Raw genomic sequence first — 18,123 nt, forward strand, 5'->3', positions numbered from 1 at the left:
TAGTTTCATTTGAGGCTGACAAATGGTCTCATCTACAGTAGATGTTTTGTTTATTAATATGATTAAAACATTGGCTTTTCAGCCACGAAATAGCCTATTCTTAGTTATGTTCATGAACATAAGTTACAGTAAAATATTTTATATCCTAGGTCCACTCCATATAATTCATAAAACAAAAAACACAATTAAAAAATAATTTTGTGAACAGAAGATCATCAAAGAAAATATTTATAACTTGAAACATTGCACAATACGGTAGATTAAAATGTATCTAATTAAAATTAAAATCTAATTACAGGAATTCACTCAAATAAAATAACAAAAACTTGGGAGCAAGACAAAAACAGTGATTGCCGTAAAAATACCGAAATTATAAACCTTCAAATTCTAAACACTCTCTTTCCAAAATTCTTCATTGGATTTTTCACACATCATCGTGGAATTGTCTAAGCCCGGAAATTCTGTGTCAGTGTTTGCTGCAATCACAGGAAAGATACCTTTTATCATCAGCTGAACTGATCATTCATTCGCTATTTTTCATTACACGCTTGTATGCAATGCGCTGCAGCCTTCTTCATCTTCTGGAGTGTTTATTTGCTTTTATTTTCCAGTAAAATAACGTAAGCAATGATGCCGTTTATAGATATCATTCCGTAAATAATTAACATTGTCAAAAGACAGTGAAAGAATGAATAACGTTACAGATATCAATACCATGTAACTTTCATCCAAATATCCAATTTGACCATAAATTAGCCCGCGACCGTCGAAAGGACGTTGTGGCAGAGGTTGTTAGGTCAGCAGCCATACTCCGTCTACTCCAATACTTCCACAAACAAATGGCATCCCGTGGTCCACCGAAAGGGCACGTGGAAGGGAGACGAGCGAACATCATGCATGTAACATCCGTTATACGTATTATGAATTCCATTCTCGTACTGTTAATTACTACTCTACTGGCGTGGAGGGAGGGGGGTGACATTAGGTCGCCAGCCATGAAGTAAGTTGATTAAATTTGAATTAAGCACCAATTGTTGCTTTTGGAAGTGGTCAGCCCAAGGGAGATAAATTAGCACCTTCACATGATTATTCAGTGATTGAAAAAATCAATCCTACGCCAGGGTTCATCACACGTAGGTCACAAGTAATCATACGAGCTGGACCGTTTCCCCTTCCTACAACCAGAGCAGTTATTTCAAGATACTCTCATTCACTTCATTTTACCTTTAACATTTATTATCGGCTCAACAGTATTTCATTCAATTTACATCCTCAAAAACTTCTTCCGCAGCATCAATATCTCACCAACTTTATATTACTTCACAAGGTCAAGTGTTTTGAATTTATAATGGGTTGAATTTAGGGACTTTTTTTTAAAAGTTTGAGTGCAGTTACGATCATAGTACCATACAATAAATAGCATTCTAGTGCCAAAAATTGACCTCTTGTGTACGTTTCAGAGGGATTGATTGAGAAAAAATTGATTTTACGACTGCTGTTCGAGTGGTTGAAAATTTGCTTTTGGCTTCGAAAGACGGTTTCCAGTAGTCAAGGGGTTATCAACTCACTGGCGATTGCCATTTACCCGTAGCATGCGTACAAAATTCATTCTTATAACAATTGTGTGCAGTTAAATTGTTTTATTTCCACTGAATTAAAGTTTATGCCTTTGTATCCGTTGTCTGATTTACGTACAGAAGCGAAGGAGCATTTAAAAAGTGGCAAAACTTGAATGAGTAACTCAGCAGCATGTGAAATTTTAGTTAAAATTACTTAGAGAAAAAGTACTTATCTCGAGCTTACGCAGGCCACTTTTACAGCATTATATCGCTCCCGTAGCACATGGCGAACGGCCAGAGGATATCTCTTGTTTCTCATATTCCCCGTTCCCTCTCTTCCCTTCAAGAATCGACGTTATCCATGAATTGATCCCAGTCGTGTAGCGCGCGCGTTCCGCCTCTACCAGCGTTAGTCTTTAGGGAAACACCTCCTTCCCTACGATTCGCGCCGCAGACTCGTCATTTTCAAATGTAGAGTTCCCCAGGCGAGCACATTCCTTCCTTCCTTCCTTTTTCCCGCTCAGGCGGCAAAAAAGAGACACGAGAAAGGAAAACAGGCTGTCTTAGGTGCCGGTTCGCTCAGAGTTCTCGAGAATGCTTGATGCTATTGAGGGGTGGTCTATGGCATTTACACGAACAAGCGTTTTTGTCGATTCTGAATAATTAATTACTAATTTCTCAACTTTATTTACTTCAACTTCATACAAGAACGAATAGAAATTGGCAAGTACAAGTTGAAAATACCTAGGTTTTGGCCAATGCCATTTTGATATCATCTACATCTCCGTGTATGCAGCGCCCACCCTTAGGGACTGTGAAGCCCCAAGAAAAAACAGCGGGGACTTCTGATTTATTGACGAAGAAAGACAAAAGGAGATTTTATATATATATAAAGTCACCAATACTTGATTCACAGTGGTTTGACGCTTATATATTGTTTACATGATAAAAGTATTGCTGATTATATGACGCAAGCATTGTATTAACACACAATGCTTGCATTATTACACTATCGGCTAGTATTATATTAAACTAATCCATCCAGAGCTATACCTACTGCAGTTACGAGGACTATAACGGTTGTGACTGGTATCAACTTTCCATTCTCTTTTTCTTAACATAAACCTTTCTCTCTTTCTCCGTCTCTGCTGATAGAATATCTGCAGACCCAAAGAAATTATAAGATTTTCCTCCTGATTCTCAAACCAAGGTTTCCCGTTATCGCCGGTACTTTTCAAAATGTATGCTGAGGAAATGCAGATGACCAAGTAATAATAGTCAAGCAGCCAAAGGATTACGAAAGAAAACGTTCCAGGAACAATGCGAGAAGTACAAGAATAAGGCTAGCAAGAAGAAAACAAAAATAATGAAATCCTTGAAAAGTAGCCAAGGTAAGGTAAAGTGGGAGGGAATTAATTGGAGTAAAAGGAGCACTTAATGTGTTTAGTAGTGTTGTGTAGGAAATGGCGCATAATATTCGGGGTATAAGGAGAAGAATTGAGTTAGCGAAAGAAACTTTTACAAGGAGAAGAGAACTGATGAACGGTACACTAAATAAATATGTGAAAAAATATAAGTAAAAACTTTAATGTGGGGCGTAACACTGCAGGGATGTTAAAACCTTATTTTTGAGGCCAGAGGATAAATGAGTATACTCGTAGATTGAAGGGTTGTGAGATGGGGGTGCGGCGATTAATGGAGAAAATAAGTGGAACAGTGAAGAAAATAAATGCTGAAGTTTTCGATGGGGTGAGCTGAAGATAGGATGTTTGTTGCTTTTGCGGTAATTCGGAAAAGGAAGATAAAGTTGATGGAGGAAATATTTGAAAGGTATTGGGGGTGTTGAAGGCCGTGATAGAACGGATAATGACGGGTTCGTGAGGTAGAGGAAGAGAATTTGAATTTTTTATGCACCACGAATGCAGGTTGAAGTTAGGACAAAATGAAGAGGATATAATGAACGAGTTAATTCTCGTGATATGTAAGTAATAGTGCAGTGCGTGTGGGCCGTCCAAAACCTGCCTTACCAGGTAGAATACCTTGAGGTTCTGTTTTATGCCTTACGGTTTTTAGTTTCCTGAAATTGTTCATTTCACCATTGAAATAAATTATTGAATGATTGGTCAGCATCTTAGTGTAGTTTATAACTTGTCCTGAACAATCAAAGATTTTTTTAACACATCTGTGTCACCAGCAGTTTGAATTTTTTTTATTCGAATTTCCAGCAGTAGGATAGAAAAGTGAACATGTTTTACATGCCTGTTTTCGAGTATGCCCCAACTTATTATACAAAATGTAACGTGAACCGAAAGATTTCAACTGGGAAAAAGAGTTTGTAACGCCATTTTTGATATTCGTCAGTGCAATTATCTCCAATGCCCTGTTTGTCATTGGCTCGCCGCGCGCCACCATACTATATTTGCGGTCTCGGCTCTCACGCTTCCGTCGGCTCCATCGCCTCTGGCCCCCCCCCATGCAATGGCGCCGTTCCGCGCGGTGTCCCTAATGGGGACAACGGATACTCGGGAAAGATGAATCGCGGGAGGTGAGCTCACGCATGGGGCTCTCCGAGGCTGCGGCTACGATGAGACATCCACATCCCCTGGGAGAGAGAGAGGGGGGGGAGGGGGGGTCTATTTACTTATTCCGCGTCGTCGTCGGCGGCATCATCACGCTGACGGTCGCGAAGGCGTTACGAATCACCGCGAACCCGTCATCGGATCTCAGGCGAACAGAAGAGCGCAGGAGGTGTTCCTCCCTTCTAGTCTCTCTTCCCGGTTCAGCCGCCGGAAGAGCGAGAGCATGCAGAAGTTGATTGAGAGCAAATGGCGTCTACTTTGAATGGCCTGGCGGGATCTCTCTCATGAACCAGCTTAATTGTGTCACCCACCTGTTTTGGAAGGGAGATTTAGCATTGATCGGTCTGATGAAGAAATAGAGAGCTGTATTGGTTCTGCGGTAGCTTAGTTCCTCCACATTCGGCAATGAAATCATTGCAATGAGAAGCCAGTTTTTTCTCAGTTTCCAAAATTTCGCAGTTTTTTAATGCCTAAAAATTACCTAAATGCCTAAATAATAATAATAATAATAAAATGCCTAAAAATTTAATATTAAAAATAGTAACGTGTCAGCATACAGTTAGACGCGCTTAGCTCTACCTTATCCCATTTACGCATATTCGAAAAAGAGCGGGGAAAACTTTAAAACAAAACTGGAATCAATTTAGTTGAAAATGGAAGAATGTGTGCATTAAGTAGTGTAATATGCTGGAGTTAGACCGCTAAAGGTCTCCCAGTAATCCTAGTTTTAAAATTAAAATAAATAATTACTCTAGTTCACCATATGCATTCTTTTCCTGGACGACCGATTTATCGCTCCATTCGAGGGATGTCTGCCTCCTCCAAAGAACAATGTAAAGCATAGATAAGGATCCCATCCGTTCCGAAATTTACTTACAGCGTCCCGAAGAAATCAACGGCACATTTCGCGTTTTTTTTGCAAATATTTTCTGGGGTAGTTATTCATGGTGAAGAGAACTCGTGTGAAGTACTAAGAGGTAGACTAATTCCAAAGAAACTGCGGGTACGTACATTGCATGTACGTACGGTATTTCGTCATAACATCTAGTTCCTTTAAAAGCCCCAAAATTTCAGAGTTTAAGAGGACGCCTCGGTAGCTTAAGTGGCTAAAGCACTCGACCGGATATTGAGGGATCTGGGTTCGAGTCCCAGTCAAGGCGAATGATTTTTACGCTCTGAAATTGTTGCATTAAAAAAAGGTAGACTAATGTTTACATGCTGATTCTATTTTATATTGGTTTGGACCCTCAGGCACGAGAGTACAGATATGAGCTAGTATTCCGTTTTTTCATTGTGGGATCATCTTCCATAACTAAATTTAAATTTGCGTCCCCGTTATTTGTTAAAGGACGCATTAAGTGCATTTATTTTTTAATGTAAAGAAGTTGATCATGTGCAGTAATTTCAAAGACTTTCAAAGAGGACGCCTCGATAGCTTAACTGGCTAAAGCACTCGACCGGACATTGAGGGATCCGGGTTCGAATCCCCGTCAAGGCGAATGATTTTTACACTCTGAAATTGTTTCATTGATGCGCAGTAAAATTGGAAATTTGCTGTGGGTCATTTAACATATATAGAATGCGATAAGAGACATATGAATGCAACAATTAGCAAGAAAAATTGTGATAAAATATCGAAAAATGTTGAAACATAAAGTTCTAACTATTTAAGGCTGAGATGAGACAGGGTTTGAGTGGTGAAAGCGTTTAAGTCAATGCTGTCAGGAAGTACATTTAGGGAAGGGAGGCGGAAGAAAATCGAGCGTTTAGTGACTGAAAATCGAGGAACGCATGTATCGAATAAGGAATGGTTACGCGTAGGTCGAGATGGCTGTATCAAAAAAACAGTTCAGGGATGTCAATGACAGGGTTAATAGTATTATGAAGGAACTTTAAATCTGGTCTAATCATGTGAATGGGAAGATTGCATATGTGGAGTGAAGACAGAAATGCATCTGTGGACATATTGCGAAAATGAGGGACTCCTGTGCTTCACTATTTTACCAAAACAATAGTGAAAAGTTTTGAAATTAGGTAAGACGACCACATGTCAGAACAATACGAAAGAATTGGAGTAACAGCAGTTAAAATTGCGCTTTTAATCAAAGGGGATTTCACATATCCGTGAAGCGGTGTAGGAGGTCCAGGAGGGAAATGGCTTCGTTTTTAACTGCTTGTACACACTTATTGGTCAGAGAAATCTAGCTGACTGTTTGTTAATACGCCAAAGCCCCTGTCTGTGATCCCAAAATAGAGTCCATCCAGACTTCAAAGAATTAATAGCATTTATGCTTGCGCGTATATTGTCCAGTTTAATATGAAAAACTACTCAAGTACCTACAAAATGTCTTAATTTTAATACCGGACAAATTTATCGATTAAAAAAGAAAAATATTCATTCTTATTAAAGTGGATGAAACTTCTGTGAGATTTCTTTCAGCTTTGAGCTAGATCAAGCATCTTCTGCAACACCACCGTCACACTGGGAAAAAGTTTCGCCTTAAATTTTAGATACACTATGATTTAACTAAGTCTAAACGGCTTAGTTAACCACCTAAGTGTGTGCTGAGAGAAAATGAAATCCCTGTCTATGAAATATGAATAGAAAGGTAACGAATACCTCGAATGTGAATAATTGAATTAAGATTTCATTTGTGAAATAGTTCCATATTAAAGAAAAAAACATTCTCCGCAATAGTTTACACTTCTTAATACACTAAATAGTCGGTAATGTAATAAAAACTGTGGAAAATAACCAAGATATTATTTACTTCGGTATAATGTTTATATCGTCGGTCTTCCGCCCCCGCAATTTCAGATTGTACTTATATCCACCCGCAGGCAAAGGTGGGGTAGAGCGTTTCCAGGTTCCACCGTATGCGCGTGAGGGCGCAGCGTCACACCAAAAGGGGACCCGAGGCATTCATTGTGTAGGGAAAATTCTCTAAAAGCAAAGAATACACTTTGGTGGGTCACATTGATTTCACCTTGAAATTTTCCTAACTAACATCGCTGCTATAAGTGACAGTCAGTGGCGATTCTCCCTCTCCTCGCCCCTTCAGTGACCGTTCGCCTTAGCGAGATTGCGCTCGAAGGTTATATGCAGTCCCGCCGCCTACGGCCTGAAGTGAGTCTCAGTCGGTTTTCACCTCTTCCCCTGGTCGATTATCACACCACCAACGGGCTCCTTTTGTCCCCCGTTGCGGACACGTAATACGCGGGGATTATAATACGGTGAGAGGTGGACCACCACGCTCGGAAAGCGGCCGGATCGCGCACGTGGGGATCTCCCTCCTGAGTGTCCCTCTCCCTTCCCCGCTTTGTTCCGAGAGGGGGAGGGCGAAGAGAAAGAGTTACCCGACCGCCTCTATCGGCGAGGGAGGGGAGACCGATGCTGCAGAGGAGGAGGAAGGCAGGACCGATGTGCGCGGCGGCAGAGTGGTGTGACGCAGGTCGAGGGTTAGACGGACGGACGCAAAGTGCGCACAGAGAGTCCTCCCCGAGCAGTATTAAGCTAGCAGCTAGCTACTCGCAGACACACTCGTCGATTATGCCGGCGCTCCGCAGCACCGCAGACGCGTCTGTGCTTGTTAGGAGAACAGAAGGTTGTGGGAGGTGTGCACCGCAGAGAGCGGCAACACCGAGGAGAGTTTCACGAGCGAGTATCCTCCCTCCCCTTCTCACGACCCCATGCCTCCTTCGATCTGCCTGCCTCGCTATCTCTTTTACTCACATTATCTCTCTCACACTTTCGCGCCAGCTGGAACGCTCAAGACTAGTATCGAGCGGCTTTATGCTCGGTCCAAGGTTGATGCCAAGTTCGGTGACATTTTGAGTACTGATATCTTGACCGGTTGAAGTTTATGAAAAATAATATTTGTTTCGTAATTACAATGCTGTAGGTCATTCGTTTGAATGACTGTGAATAATTAAATAAATAATGCAGTAAGGGTTCCTCAGTATTATTGGAGTAAGAAGTATCTTTACCCTATGACAGTCTCCCAGAGACGTTGCAAAAGCATAGTTATTTTTGTGGAAATTCAAAAGGCAAGATAGGGTGGAGTGTATTGGAGAAACTAGAATGGTAGTCTCTCCAATCTCGAAGTGAAGTTGAAAGACAAAGGCGATATCAAGGCAAGACAAGATAAGCAAGATAAGACATTCTCTTCTGATGCCAAGGGCATTACCAAACCTCCACACGAAGTTGACAAAATACCACCATGATCAATATAAAGTAGATATAGTCTCCTGAATCAATGCAAGTAACTGTCAGGGCATACCTCTCAAAATTCATTTTCGCATTCAAGACAGCATTGAATGCATGAAATATCACATTTATTTATTTAGGCTTAATCCAAAAACAGCACTTTTTGGCCTACATTGGACTATTAACAGTGTAAACAATGGGGACGATCACAAACCTCCAATTGGAGGAAAACCCATACAGGCGGGAATCGAACCCGCGATCCTTGGATTGGCAGACAAGGACGTCACCCCACTGCCACCAAGGTAGGTGTATGAACTTTCTCAACATGAATTCATAATTTCCATAATTAATTGAAAGAATGACCTGTTACCTTTGTCCATTATCCCATGGCGAATGCCCTTGTAGCAGCTCGCTGGGGGTGTTGTCAATGCATTAGTATCGTATTGCTACCATAACACAAGGGTCCCAGCCCACTGGACTATTCAACTCATCTCCCTCCATCAAACTCATCCCCCCCCCCCAATATCAGACCATTCTGATTACACATTTTTTGATTTTCTTTTATATCTTGTTAAATATAATAGGGGATGTGGTAGTCCGGGGGTGGAATCAAGAACTACTGACCTTAGGGCCCGGGTTCGATTCCCAGGCGACCTTCTTTGGGCACCCTCAGCTCCACCTAAGCTTTGTGATATTTCAGGCACCAGATCTTGCTAGGAAATCATAACTAGCAGAGGGAAAGGAACTGGCCCCCCTACCCTGATATATGAATTTCACATGCCATCAGGCTTAATACTGGGTGAACTCAACTATTACTTACCAAACCGACCTTCAGGTTGATTACTGTGTTTATGGTTATCTTTCTATATTATGCCCGAATTCTTAGTTAAAATAAAAGCTAATTGTATCTTGAAGTATTATTGTATCATTTGGTATCTGCTAATAATTATTGATATTATTACATTGCATTTTCCTGATGGAAAATGTGATCAATGCTGCCATTAAATCTCTTCACTTTTACAAATACGGTAACTTTTATCAAATTTTCTTTTATCTAAGAACTTATGGGTCAGTTTGTATTTCCTTGATCCCCTTCCCCTTGAAAAAATTTAATTGCCAATTATCAACCATGAGCCACCCCTGCCCCCATGATCAACCCTGCATAAAAATCACTATAATGATTCAATATATCAAACACAGAATAACTGCTGTTTTAATGAGTACGGTAAACATTAATACATTTTCTAACCTTAATTGTGAATGAACCTTAATGAATGACCTACATTGAAAAAAAAATACAGGTCTGTGCTTGAAAATATCATTCTTTGTCACTTTACGAATCACCTAGCCTGTATGATTTTTCAATTACCAAATCTTTCCAGTAAATCACAAGCACATTATGGCACAGATGACATGGAAAAGTAACTTCCCCAACGAGCAAATTTTAACCGAAAAAACTTAAACTTATAGTATGTATGCAGTAAACTCTACTTTCGTATATCAAACCAACAATTGGGTTGATTACTGCAGTGAGGAAAAGAACAAGAATTCAATTAAATCTAAAAACATATGCAATACAACAGAGGAGTTGAACTTAGCAATAGATTTCCATCAAGTCGTAGGAAAAAACCAACAAAATAGCAATATGTTGAAATGTATTTCCACTATATCTAATCCTTAAATCCCATTTGAAGGTTCCTTGGGAATTTTGGTGTAGCTCATGAAAATCACTCATTAACTTTTAAGCTCCATTCTTCCCTACTTTCAACCATATAGGCACTTCAAAATAAAACCCTGATTTTGCTGAGGATATTTTGATTAAATGGTGCCTTCCAGATTCAAGCAAAGAATCATCCAATTGGCAGCATGATTATCTGTAAGGACATACAATATTAAGCCACTACACTACTTCATGTGATAATTGTACATAGTGGAATATAAGGGAAAATTAATGGAAGAAAAATGTGTGCACTGAAACCACCTTAATTGTTGTTTTCAAATACCATCAACTGCCCTTTGTGTAATCACAGGATTATTCCTACCGTTAGCAAGAAGCAAGTAATACAGTTAAAAATCAATCACAAAGTAGCACAGAACTATCTGTAATGGTGCCAGCGGCAGTGACAGGTTAGGGAAAGGGGAGCAGAATCTAACTGATATTTTGCCACCAGTCACCAACTTTATGTCAGAACTGCAGCTTTGTAAGAATTTTTACTCAAAAATTAGCATCTCTCATTAACCTGAAGGAATTTTTCAATTAATGATTAGATAGAAATTCAATAGTTTAAGGGAGGGAGCATGAACAACTGTATATATTTATATGTATGAAAGATCATAAATTGTTAATCTTAATGATCCAATCAGTCATTAATCTTAGTAATCTTAAAAAAATCGTTCATCATAATATTTTGGTAGTGAAGATTAATTAACAGTTATTGAATATTAATTAAAAATAACTGTTTTACATTACAATACCTTAACTTTCAGTAAATTAAATTCACTTCCATAGTAATAAATTATAATCAAATAAAATCGTATTAAAATTAGTGTAGTTCAAAATAAACATATTTCTTTGACATTTTTGTTTAAAATACACATTCTGCCATATTAATTTATGTGCAGGTAATATCTAAAGAGTTTATACATACAAAAACATATTTTTGATGGCCATCATTTATTTGAATATATTTTCTAATTGGCTCCATTTTCATAATTTACAAGTTTACCTTTTGGGATCTTACCATCTGAACTTTGAAAATGGTTTTCACGCACATCAACCTACATTTAACTTGTGTTTTAACATGTTGTGAAGGCAATGGAAGGTCCAGGGAAAAATATGATGAATTCTATTTTCTATGAAATACAGTCTTCATTTGTATACATTATATATTTTTTATTCTGACTGTACTGCATAGTATTTGTAATCAATGTTTGAGCATGCCAAATCCCTTGGCAAAGGCACTAGATTGGCCAAAAGTTCATCACATATTTAGGTGATGCTAGTAATATCACATTTTAATACACTTTTTGGAGAGTGATTGAATGGTCTTGATATTTGAGGGATAGGGGGAGAGGATCCGATGGCAAGCAATTGGGGGGAGAGCAAGTGGCTGGGATTGATGGCTGTGGATGATTCATGGGAATCAACTGTTCACATGCTTGGTGTTACTTGAAGTGCAAGGCATAGATAATTGTTCCTCCATTTGAATGGCAATTTATCATATTTTTTCCATCAATAAGTCTCCTTTTCCAGCATCTTTCTTATTTTTCCTTCTCCTGTAATTATCATTTGCAGTTGTGAGAGGATTGACAATATTCATAAGACATCTAGCATCTTTTTCTCTGATTAATTGCTTGGAAAATGGTATCTAATACTTGACACTCAAACTTTGTCATGAAAACTAATTTCTCATATTATAGCATTTAATTTAATTGGTTGAAATAAAGTGACCCACCCAACTCAGAATTTATACTCAATCAAGCCACATAAAATCAATACACACATCAATTACATCACTATGTGCAATAAACACAGTGAATGCCTTAATTAATGACATTTAAACAAAATATTTGGTGGATCTCTCATTCATCAATTCTGCACATCTACTTTTTCAGGAGGTGACTGCATTCACGAGTACACTGGAGCCATGCTCGGAAGGAATGGTGTGCTTTGACCAGTTTCACTCTGGGGTACTATCATGGCTGTATGGTGGCTGTGGTAAGTGGTTTATGTTTTCACTTTCATGCTGTGCATACACTAGTTTTGACCCAGATATTTGTCTAAATTTAAAATTAAATTACCTCTAAACTTACATTCATACTAAATGTATAACACCCAAAAATTATTGAAAGGGCAAGGGAAGAGGATTGTGGTATTAGTGTAGCCCTCATTCTGTTATTTTCTGCTTTGGTAACTCTTAGTTTTTGAGATATCTTCCAATTACAGCCTCTAATGCCCAAGCCTTTACATTACTTATTCCTACTGAGGTTTAATGTGTAGCAAATTTTCTCATCACAAGCGACAAAGAAAAATGAGTGTTGCAATTTACCAGCAATACTCATTCATCTTTTTACCATTTATAAAGCATAATGGATTTAGTAGTCCTGAAAGTAGAGCAGAGAGAGCTACTGACCACAGGAATCAGGTTCAATTTTGGGTGATGCCTGTGGGGACACTCAGCTTCTCCAAGATGTGTGATTTTTTTGGTACTAGGTCTTCTTGGGAAATCACATGCTGCACAGTTAAAGGAGCTGTGCCCTTTCTCCCTAATGTGCAACTTTGACATACAATTGGGCTTTTTAGAAAAAAATAAGTCCTGCCCTTACTCATCAGGCTAACTTTTGCGATGATTACTTTGAACATATATAACATGATGAAATGAATGATATACCACTGAAGTAACAGAGTAGGTACTCTCTGACCATATTTAAGTTTCCAGTTTCAATTTAAAAGTGATGAATTCGTTTTTGGTGATATTTCCCACCCAGTGTTAGAGGAGAGCAATCAAGAACTTAACATACACACTTATGATTTGCAAGTCTTGGAGACGTTCGCAAATCTCGCTAGCTGTGTTAATCTTCCTGTATGTCAATTGTCTTGTCATGCCATGTCTTCCGGGATGTCAATGTCTCCCAATGTTTTAACCAGAACCAACAGGAAAATAGGTTGGAATAGTGAAAAGAGGAGGATGAGAGAACAATCAAAGTTTAGCCTTTATTATGCATTAGCCTTCATTTCCCCTTTTCATTTTGCAAGTCATATAATGCTCTTTGAGAATATGTTCTTTGAAGGTTGACAAAATAAATCATGGTTTGATTGAGAATTATAAGAGATTAATATCCAGTTAAGGACTATAGACAGCCAGGTTTGCCACTGCCAGCATCCACATTGAGGCATTTCAGCATGCTCAAAGTATACTGAAATTGTCTTTCATGTTATTCCCTTCAGTGAAAAATGAACACAATATTTGGAAAAATCGATAATATTAAAAACATTTAAGGAATGATATTGAACAAAACTGAAGGGAATTGATGATATCCTAGCAGAACTATTTAAGAGTTGATGATCCTGAGAACCACTTTAGTTGCATGGGAAATCAAACTTATTGTCATGCAGTTCTCACATGATGTAGCCTTTATTTTTTTGGAATTGGAACTTATACTGATCTCACAAAGTCTTCCAGCCAGAATTCTTCCTCATAGATACTACGAATCAGTCCATATAGACTCTTCCTATCACATTTTCCCAAAAATTTCAGAAGTTCCACAGGAATGTTGTCCACCTCCATGGCATCATTTAATTTCATCTCCCTTGATGCCCTTTCTATCTTGTTGTCGAGTATGCCTGGACCTAAGCTATCTTCATCTAGGCCATATTCTCTTTCTACGTCTAACCTTGTTTAGCATAGAGTTCTTCTATACATTCCTTCCATCTCTCCTGGATATTTTCTGTCTCAACTATTTTCTCACCCAACTTTTCTCTAACTGTTCACAGATATTACCTTCTTACTTCCCAATAGTGTTTTAACCTTCTTGCGTAACTCACCAGTTTCACCCTTTCTCCGCAAACTTTCCATATCCTCGCACTGCATCTTCCACCATGCTTCTTTTGCTTTATTTGTTGCTTGTCTCAATTTATTATTTTACACTTTGAACTTCCTTCTGTCTAGCTCTGTGTTTACATTCTTCCATTTTATTCTCTCATCTATCTTTCTAATCGTCTCCCTTAGTTCCACCCTTTCAAAGGGTTCCCTTAGTTCCATTTGTGGCTTCCAATATCCCTTTTCTGATGAATTGCCATTTTTCCTCAATAGTACTCAGATATTTACCCTCATCCATGATTTTCTTTACAGCCTGCTTATATACCTTCCTTGTCAATCCATTAAATGCTTTTACATTCCATTTCTTAACCCGCCACCCCTGCCTTATCTTTTTGAAACGGATGCTACACTTCATAACAACCAAATTGTGATCAGGGTCCTCATCTGCTCCCAGGAAGCTATGTGAATTCATCACGCTGTTCCTAAATCTGTGCCTAACCATAATATAAAATAATATATACCTTTCTGAATCCCCTGGAATTTTTCATGCATACCTACACCTTTTATGGTGTCTAAACCAAGTGTTGGTGATGACTAACCCCTGTCTCCTGCAGAATTCAATTGCTTTCTCCACACGGTCATTCCTCATACCTCACCGTTGTCCCCCACCTCACCATGAACTCTTCCTTTGCCTAACATTGCATCCTAATCCCCTATCATATCAAATGTTTTCCTGCGGGAACATACCCGATTATATCCTCTAACTGATCGCATATCATATGGACTTCTTCCTCCCAATGATTGCTCAGCGGTATATACACCTGAACAATGACCAAGTTTGTCGGTTCTGCTTTTATCTCTACTAGCAATATTCTATCTGTTACTTGTTCTATGTTTACTACGCTTCTTTCTACCTCTTAATTCAATATCATGGCAACCCTTCCTATCATTAATTCAATATTATGTTTGCTCTCCTCCCCTTTGCAGTATATTACTCTACAATGATCACTTCAGTTCTCTCGGCTATCCTTCCATAGACCTAAAATGTCTATATTTCCTCTTCTCATCTCTTGATTTAATTTCTCTAATTTTTCTGTTCTCAAAAATGTCCTAAAATTCCAAGTTCCTATTCTAACTGATTCCCTCTTCTTCTTCTGCATATTCTATCCTGTTGCCGTCAGTTTTGCTTTACAAGGTTTTTGTGAGATGGCGACCGCAGAAGCCTTGCCTCTCCCAATCACACGGTGAATTGGGCCAAGTCACATAGTTGACAGGACTGATATTCTCTACATTGCCCATAGTAAAAGTCTTGGGAATAATAATTGAGGTGGTTTCCCATTGCCTTCCTCAATGGTGTTTTTAACGTGGCACCATCACTCAATAGCCTCCCCACTGGAGTCAGATACCTTTGCAGCTACCTGAGGAATAGACACTTGTGGACTACCTTTCATCTGGCTCTTAGTCTTTGACCTATCTGGCATGGGTGACTCTACCAGGAGCAATTACCATTTCTCCTGCCAGCACAGCTCTAGGAGTCAGTGGAAAGCCCTTCCACCATGTCAAGGTTGCAGTCTATAGAGCAATATATCACAATAAATTAAATATCAAAATAAAATTCCAAGGAGCAATAAATTAGAAATTATTGGTTAAGGTTAATTGGTTAGGCAAGTGAAGCAGCAAGGCTGGAGTTAAGCGTATCAGAATATAGCAAGCATAAATGCATGCTGTGAGATAGTTGATGAGGGCCATGACCAAATAGTTTTAGCCACGTGAGAGAGTGAGCCTTTAATCAGCCTTCAGTAACAGAGTGGCTCTTGAGTGTCTTTCATTAGTTTAGAGAAAAGGGAGCTTTTTGTTACAAATTTTACTTTTTTTCAGTCACCCGGCAAGAAAAAAGTAAAACCTATAACAAAAAGCAATATTTTCATAATGTGAGCATACAACAATCTCCTTTTTCTTTGTCAAATGGATTCCTTTTCAATTATTTTTACTCCCACCTTCTTTGCAGAGTAGCTTTTCCAAATGCTATATTCTCTTCTTTATTTACTTCAAGTATATGTTCACAATTCTTGCACCATCATTTGATTCTGAAAGCAAACAGCAAAGCTCTGTATGAAGATGTACATCATCAACCCCCTCAGAAAAGCAAGTGATCTGTAGTGATAATCTTCGATAGATGCTCATTTTCCTGTAACACCAGCTTCTGCTGTGAACTAATCTGCATGCTGGGATCCTGTTGCTTTGATGAGCAGTCTCGAAACCTCCCCTGCACAAATATATCTCGGGTACAATTTTTCTGTTACTGAAGTGTGTGTGACACCAAACAACACTTTCAATATATCTGACAGTATTCATAACATTATTTGACGACCTTCTCTCCCAATGGCTGCCATGTCATAATGTTTACTTTTTAAAGATTAGAGCTCTAGGTCCACCTTCCTTGGAAATGGATCGTCGTCCTTCTTTTAACATTACAAACCATCTTTTAACTGTGTAACAGGTAAGAACCCAATTTCAATTTAACTCATGCAGCATTATATTGGCTTCAAATAACCATTTTCTCGGGCTCAAGCAAAATTTCAACACAGAGCATTGCTCATTATGTGCCATTTCCATTTTTACCATAGGTAAACTGGACATATTTCAATTTACAACAGCTGCCACAATGTAACTTGTTACACATATAAATTACACATTTAAAGTAAATATTAGTAGTCAGAGTCTACAGGGTTATGGTAAATTTTCAATGGACTACTGTATTCCTATGCCCTAACACAAAAAATATCCTTATACCCTATATTGCGATTACTGATTATTGAGCTCTGCATACTATTTCCCTTCAATTTATCCAAAATGACTTATTTTCCTCCCTCTACTCTCCATCCCAGCATATATTGCCATGCTCATTATCTCAAGCACTCACTTGTCCTGCTTTCTTTGAATTTCTCTCCACACCCACATCTCAAAGGCCTCTATCTATACTTATCCTATAGCCTCAAAGACTAAGTTTCTTAACCACACAAAAATATTCTCCCTATTAAAGTTTTCACAAGCCAATCATTTACTTAAGGTTCCAGTCATCAATGTCCACCTCTTTGCTTATACTTCTTTACTCTTTTTCTTTTAATGTCTACACCACTCTGCCTACCCTCATCCAAAACTCTTCCCAAATAGGTGAACTGTTTTACCTATTTTAGTTAATGACCCCCAGCTTTGCTTATTTTACTGTCCCATTCCTTCAGAATCTCACTACCCAAATTACTTATGATTAAGTATCACGCCATACTTAACACACAGATTCTGCAATGAGCTAAGTAATAAAATAACCCTTTGGCCCTTACTGGCCAACTAATGCTTGATCATCCACAAATCTAATTTGAATACTTACCCACATACTTCTACTACAACACTTACCATTTCTCTTTTGCCATTTCCTCCACATATATGTATATTGAAATGAAAAAGTGATAATGGGCATCCCTGCCTTACTCCTCTACATAGCACAACCCATCCCAACTCTCCATTCACCACCCACCTTTGTGCAGTCTTTGAAATCTACAGGTCCCAGATTCTATCTGTCCAGTCCATTTATATTGTCAGCAAAGTGTTTATTAATATTTCCCAGTTATTTCTGTCGAATGGCTCAAAATTTACACAGGATACAAATATATCCAAGTAAATTCCATGTTCCTTTCTTCTAGTGACCTCATTATTTCTATGGCATTGTGGGTAACCGTCCTCTTCCTTTAACTTAATCTTCTCCTAAGTACTCATTTGCTGTCTTCTCTATACTTTTGTTGATAATCCTAAGCAATAATTTTGCTGTGCATAATATCAAACTTATAGCTCTAACATACAGCTGTTTTTCACTTGCCAATCTTTTTTCCCTCGTTTTCTAGATTTTCTATCCACATGCAGTGAGGCAGAGAAACTGGCACCCAGCTTAAACCCCTAAGTAGGTTCTGAATATAAATTAACATCATATTGTAAAACATTATAAATATCCCACAAATATTTCAGGAAAGTGACCATTTTTGCACAGAATCAAACATTAAAATACACATTTCATACTTATCACCAGGAGTGGCAATCAGAAATATGCAATGGGAAACATTTCACACCAATGTGCGTTCATTTGCATGATTTGCAAATATTTCCCTTAGATTTCTGTATTTTCATTAATTTCACTGTGAGACTGATTGAAGGAACCCAACAACAAACATAACAGCATAATTTAC

At 38.5% G+C, this 18,123-nt stretch overlaps 1 protein-coding gene across 1 annotated transcript in view; it reads left to right on the forward strand.

Moving 5' to 3' along the window:
• Positions 1-8,558: 8,558 nt before the first annotated feature.
• The window catches only part of LOC139692954 (rab11 family-interacting protein 4B-like), a 295,511-nt gene continuing 285,946 nt past the window's right edge, over positions 8,559-18,123 (forward strand). Inside the window, exons 1-2 of the mRNA XM_071591271.1 lie at positions 8,559-8,647; positions 11,961-12,063. Coding sequence (XP_071447372.1) covers positions 12,006-12,063 — 58 coding nt within the window. The 5' untranslated portion in view covers positions 8,559-8,647; positions 11,961-12,005. The remainder of the gene's footprint in view (positions 8,648-11,960; positions 12,064-18,123) is intronic.

Source organism: Hetaerina americana, unplaced genomic scaffold (assembly GCF_022747635.1).
Source record: "Hetaerina americana unplaced genomic scaffold, ioHetAmer1.1.p SCAF_1, whole genome shotgun sequence".
Taxonomy (NCBI): Eukaryota; Metazoa; Arthropoda; class Insecta; order Odonata; family Calopterygidae; genus Hetaerina; species Hetaerina americana.